Source organism: Impatiens glandulifera, chromosome 1 (assembly GCF_907164915.1).
Source record: "Impatiens glandulifera chromosome 1, dImpGla2.1, whole genome shotgun sequence".
Classification (NCBI taxonomy): Eukaryota; Viridiplantae; Streptophyta; class Magnoliopsida; order Ericales; family Balsaminaceae; genus Impatiens; species Impatiens glandulifera.
Genome location: NC_061862.1, coordinates 94,997,508 through 95,003,813, shown reverse-complemented (window position 1 = coordinate 95,003,813; position 6,306 = coordinate 94,997,508). Strand labels below are relative to the sequence as shown.

Genomic DNA, 6,306 nt, shown 5'->3' with positions numbered 1-6,306 from the left:
ATGGCCCTAAAGAGAAGAGAAAGGAACCAACTTCTATCAAATATTTATTTCCCTAAATGAACACAACAACACAAATATTTATTTTCCTCATGATTTCTTGTTCTTAGGCTAAAGTTTTCAAGTCCACTACACAAAGGGAAAAAAAAACAAAACAAAAAAAGTTGTTAATTTATTCGGGCGAATCATAAACCTACGGCCACTATTCTCAAATGACCTGCACAACACCACATCAGGGTTATGACTGTGGATCGTGCTAGCTTCCTCGAAAAAATAAACTCCAATCACAAAAAGTAAAAACATTGTAGAGCAAGCCGAGAACAAAAAAATTGAAATTATCATTTCCTACAGTCTCCCTTTTCAGTGAATGTGCAAGTAACTAAACCAAAATACAAAATCAAAGTTAGAAGATTTATAGCCTTTCATCTAGCATCCAGAGAATAAACTTTTTGCAAAGGGGGAAAAAAGATTTGATCAGTCTTCAGTGCTAGCTAATATTATGTCTTTACAAAATGAGCTGTAAGGAGTTTTGATACTGTGAAACCGTTGAAGGAATCAACACCCAAGAGTTCTTTAAGCTTCTCATCGCATATTATTATCCTTTTATCAGATGGATCCTTCAAAAATAATAAAAAGAGAAACATTATCAGTGTTTGGTTATTATAAACAAAATATCTGATGATCATGGGTGGGAAAGAATTTACAATTATGTCACATGTATATTTATGTACTTATTATCACAATCAAATCATTCTCAGTAAGTGGGAAGAAGAACACAACAACAATTCACCAATAATTCTTTAATGACATGTATGGAAATTACCTATCCAGACGTGAAATTTAGCTTTGTTAAGTGAATGAATTCTCCGTATAGTAAAATAGGCCTATTGTTATCTCATTTTATGATCCGGATCAGGATGCAAAAAAATATACATTTGTTATGTTTCACAATGATCTAGAAAATCATCCAGAATCATGGTTCAAAAATAGTCATTTTGAGGCACTTGCCAGCAAAAAAATAGTCTTGTAACAAATTAAGTCAATACACATACTATACTCTTGAATCTGGATCATGATCATCAAATAATACAACAAAAATCACAATCATCTATAAAATAATCTGGATCATGATCCAAACATAGTCTTTATACCATGTGAAGCCAATAACCACACTATAATCTTGATCATGACCCATATAATAACTTGATCATGATCAAATTAAGCCAAAAATCACAATGATCTGGATTATGATCCAAAAACAGTCTTTATGCCCAATGAAGCTAAAATCCAAAATAACACTATAACTTGATCATGATTAAATAAAGACAAAAATTACAATGAACTGGATCATTATCTGGATATTTTTGAGAAAGGGTAAATTTTCCATTAAAGAGAAATTTGTGTGAACGCGAGAGGAGCATTCGATTAGTACAAAACGAGCTTAAATAGAAAGGAAAGGGTACATATTCAAAGAAGAAAAATAGAAAAAAACGAAAACAGAGTTAATTAGATTCCAATAAGATCAAGGAAGTCCCATCGTCGCATATTGGATCATTATCTAGAAATGGTCTTTATAGAAAATGAAAACAAAAAACAGACTATAATTTTGATCATAATCCGAAATATAATATGGATCATGATCTATAAAACAACCTTATACCAAACGAAAAAATCATTTTCACTTTTTATTTTGAAGTCTTTTGTAATGGGATCGTGATTGTGCAAGAGATTGTGACAACATATTGATTTCCAAATAGTTTTAAGGTGTCAAGTAAACATGAATAACTTTAGAATTATGTACTGGTCTTTTAGCCTTGGGAGGAAAAAAAGGAGACATTAACAAAAAGTGTTTTCACCTATCCACTTCAGTTAATAATAAAATAAGTTCACAAATTGTAGTCACCCTTTATATTACAATTACTGATGAAATTATCAAACATACATCTAAAAATGACAGATTCTTGACAGCAACAACTCCAAGATTTGGTTAGCTAAAGCCAGTATGGAAGATGCAAACAACAGGAATTGATATGGAGAATTTATGGGATCTACATATTTCAATTCATGCACACATTAAGCTTCTTGAAAGTTTCATCCCTCTAAGTTTCCTTGCCAATACTGTTTTAAGGCTATTCTTTGATCAATGTATTTCCATTTTGGACTGTGGCTTGTTTGTATTGAAGTCACATTCAGCGACAAATCTCCTTTCGTGCCAATTCATATATATACTAGCTTTAATATTTGACAAATATGAAGTATATATCATAATAAGAAGAATAAAATATAATTTTAAGGGCATACCTGGAGGTTGTGTTCCTTTATGTAATTCCAAATCCTCTTCACAACTTCTGATCGGGGAAGTGCTTCGTCTCCACTACCAAGGAACTTTGCTAGGGCTTCGGACAGAGTTAACGGAGCAAGAATCCCCGAACTTCCTCCCTTCTGTCGTTTTGCTTTGTTTTTTGACTCGTCCGAATCTATTGAAAAATGTAAAAGTGTAGCATAAGTTAAATATAGAAGGTGCAAGAGAAGAAAGAAAAAGACATGGGTATCTTAACATGTGTGATATTTTGGCAACAATTAATAATTGCAAAAGGAAAAGGATGAGAAAATATTCAAGTTGCCTAACTAGAATTCTAGGAAATGAACAACAAACTCAACTAAAAGTGAGCAGGATCAAACTTCAATGCATTATCAATAGTAGTTAAAGGAAATGCAATCTAAAAATGTCTAAGCCATCAAGAAATGAAGTTTGAACAAATAATGGAAAGACCTACCCTCATCTCTGTCAGGCTTTCGCTGCTTCTCTTTTGGTGAAGACTTCACTTGACCTGCTAAAATAATGGGATGTTACCTTAAGAAATTCTCATGTATAATGTGCTTGTGCAATAAGAAAATTGATAACAGCATAGAAACACTTGAAATTGAGATAAAAACAGCCAATTACATATTTAACTAATATAGAAAGACTTGAGTTGAGATAATACAGAGCCTATTAGAAAACAATAACTTGTTTCATGTGGGTTATTTGAGATTATTTCAAACTCACTATCCAACCATCAGTCTACCCAACAATAACATCATTCATATCATCAGAATACTCTCTTTCAAGAAAAATAGTTATGCCCTAATGTTATTTTTACCCAAATAACCTAGTTTTTCATAACCTCTACATGAAACAGAGTTTTTTCGAAAATAACCACCTGCTTATTCAAATGACCCCATATCAAAAAAGGCCCAAGAACTGTACTTCCAAGTAATACTGCAACTGAGATAGGATATATAGACATGTGTAACTTTTATTTCGAATCAAAACTAGAACCACCAGTAGTAAAAGTGGAAATTTCACCCACAACAATAAAAAATACTAGAAATTCAATATAAGAATAGCTCTAATACTGTAAATAACTTATCCAAGCATTATAACCAAGACATACAATGAAACACCATTGACAAAGAGAAATCAAGAATTATACAAAGTAAAAGAAGAGCTAGTACCACCATCTGTATTCAATGGCCATATATGCTTTGTTAGGGCCTTGTTCATCTGGAACATATCGATGGAATCAACATCAAAAAGTGTTCGCAGGGTTTTATCGCAAAGTATATTTTTTCTATTGCTTGGGTCTTGTAAATTATGCTCACGGATATATTTCCACAGTTGCTTGACAACCTACAATGTGATGATTATTCAATTACATTTCACAAGTAAACTGACAACAAGTTGTATAAGATAAAAATAAATAAAAGTTGTTTGAATATACTTCAGTTCTGGCTAATTCAGGCACCCCAACAAATTCTTGAAGTTCTGGGGAGAGACTACACAATTTTGTAAAACCACCTCCTCCCCTTTTCTTGACTTCTTTGTCCTTTTTCTTTGACCTGCCCAATCATACCCAATGAAAAAGAATGTTGGATACAATCATTTTGATCAAACATGCAATGAATAGATGAAGACCCTTTTCATTGAAGAGGCCAAAGAAATCAGCAAAATCTAACTATTTGTATATGAAGACCAATCCTGAAACTTCTTTCATCTCTAACAAGGACAAAGACTAGTCAAACATAAACTAGTTTAAGTAATACAGTTTCTTACAAAAACTAACCTTTTTTTAGATGAATTCTTCCCACTACTGGTTCCTTCAACTTCTTCTTCCTCCTCCTCCTCCCCCTCTTCTTCTTCTTCCTCTGATTTCACTTCCTCCTCCCCTTTCTCATCACCACCTTCGTCATTTTCCTCTTGTCCACCGAAATGGGTCTGAAGATAAAGATCGACCTGCTCCCGAATAAACACCTTCTTGTCCCTCAAATCGACTCCGAACTCCTCTTCAAGCTGCCGACGAACTGTGCCAGTTGTGGCGGTGTCAAGGTCTGATATTTTGAGGATTTCATGCAGCCGATTAACAATTTCCGTGTCTGATAACATTGTTCACAGTTGAATAACAGTTGGTTAGCAGTTTAAAATGGCGAATTTGGGGATGGATGTAGAAGAAGAAGAGTAAGCCAAAACCAGAACATAATTGGATAGAAATGTAAATAATTGATGGACAAGAGGGTATTTTAGTAAGACTTGTAGACGAAACTGACGGCTATATTTGGATTCTTAAACATTCGGACAAGCATGCCCTAAAAACCTTTAATTTTCTCATTTTAAGGTAAATTTTATGAATTTATTTTAAATAAATTTATTATTTTTAATAATTTGTTTCTAAATTAACTTGGGCCTTGTTCTATTTGAATTTTTTTTTAAACTCATTCAAAACTCTAGGTTTTTTTAAAAATCCAATAAGGCCTTATTCATTATTGACCTCTCACCACCTTATAATTTCTCATAAAAAAATTATTGTTTGTTTTTTTCTTTGTGATTTTCTGTTTGTGTTATTCTTATTTTTTAAATATAATTATTTAATATGTTTTAAATTATAACCCATGAATTAAAGTTTAATTAATTTTAAATTAAATTTTATTATTTTAAATATTTTGATTCATTTTTTTTTTTAGTCTAACTTGATGTTACATATTAAAAACTATCACGGTCCGCAATCTTCTAACCTATATCGTGTCGTTTATTTTTCATCTTGTGCTTCGTTTTAACACGTGACTCTAGTGCCTAGAAATTTTTTAAGTTTAATATATATGTATTAATTAGAATCTAGATTAATAATTGTGGGACATAGCATCTAGAACACATTTTCACATAGGTAACCAAACGCCGAACTCACTCTCTTAATTTCTTAATTTTTAAAATTAGGTAGTGATTATTTAGTCTTGAGGTTAATTAATATTAAAAAATTTAAAGTATGCCTATGACATATTTCTCAATAAAAAACTCTCAATCTCTTCCGGACTCGACGGGGTGGTAAATTATGGAGTTGTTTACAAAGCCTTGTTTTATAAACTAAATTTTTTCAAACCTTAAAATTAGTTCACCTAACATTTTCAAAATAATTTTGTACAGCATCCCAGATTTTTCGAACTCGTCGATAATTTTTTTTTTTAAAATCGATCATATATATATATAATATTTAACAAAAGTTTTAATATTATAATTTATTGTTAAATTAAATTATAAACATAATTATTTATAAATATATTTATACATTTAAATTATTAATTATATATATATATGATATAATTTAATAAATATAATTTAATCATTTTCAAAATCACTCGCTCAATAATAATTATTTAAAACATAATATTAATAATTACAATATAATAACTTAATAATTAATAAAAATTATTTTAATCGTACTATTTTAAAACGATTAATGACCTTGCTAAAAACACATGGCTGACTATGTATATTATGTTTTTTATTAGCTACACATCCCAATCATTTGTAAGTAACTTATTAATAAAGTATTATAATTTGTAGAAGGGTTAACCAAAAATATTTAAGACCATTCAAAAAAATAAATCAAATTCACTTGCACTAATTTTTTTTGGATCAATTTCAGTCACACTAACCATAACCAAATTTTAGATAAAGAAAAAGAAAATAAATTCAAGAGTGAATGGATGTGAGAGAGAAGGAACTATGGATGTAAGAGGCTTGCTCCAAAAATTTCATAATTTTTTTGATCTATCTCAATTAGGCCCAAGATAAAACAAGATAAAGAGAAGATAATTGGGTCAATCAACCTAAATTTTTATATATAATATAATAACATAATTTTAATTTTAAATTATATACATCTATTTATATATAATAATAATAATAATAATAATAATATCATTTTAACATATTTCTATTCATAAATATTTATAAAGAAGTTTTCACATTTTTTAAATATTATTTAATATATA

The 6,306-nt window shown here is 30.0% G+C and overlaps 1 protein-coding gene across 2 annotated transcripts; it reads right to left on the bottom strand.

Moving 5' to 3' along the window:
* Positions 1 to 313: 313 nt before the first annotated feature.
* LOC124922363 (protein TRI1-like) lies at positions 314 to 4,491 on the bottom strand. 2 transcript variants are annotated; one of them, XM_047463097.1, is made up of 6 exons: positions 4,104 to 4,491; positions 3,762 to 3,879; positions 3,496 to 3,670; positions 2,775 to 2,831; positions 2,299 to 2,474; positions 314 to 614 (listed from the first exon to the last, which is right to left on the bottom strand). In XM_047463097.1, the coding sequence occupies exons 1-6, from the start codon at positions 4,421 to 4,423 to the stop codon at positions 495 to 497; spliced, it is 966 nt and encodes a 321-aa protein (XP_047319053.1). In that variant the 5' UTR covers positions 4,424 to 4,491; the 3' UTR covers positions 314 to 494. The 2 variants fall into 2 exon arrangements, with proteins under 2 accessions (XP_047319053.1, XP_047319054.1); XM_047463098.1 differs by having other exon boundaries at positions 2,775 to 2,828.
* Positions 4,492 to 6,306: the final 1,815 nt, after the last annotated feature.

Coding starts and splice junctions, on each gene's coding strand:
- LOC124922363 (XM_047463097.1), bottom strand. CDS start 4,423: ATGTTATCAGACACGGAAATTGTTAATCGGCTGCATGAAATCCTCAAA. Junction 3,880..4,103: donor AAGAATTCATCTAAAAAAAG/GTTAGTTTTTGT, acceptor ATGATTGGGCAG/GTCAAAGAAAAAGGACAAAG. Junction 615..2,298: donor TAAAGGAACACAACCTCCAG/GTATGCCCTTAA, acceptor TTATTTTTGAAG/GATCCATCTGATAAAAGGAT.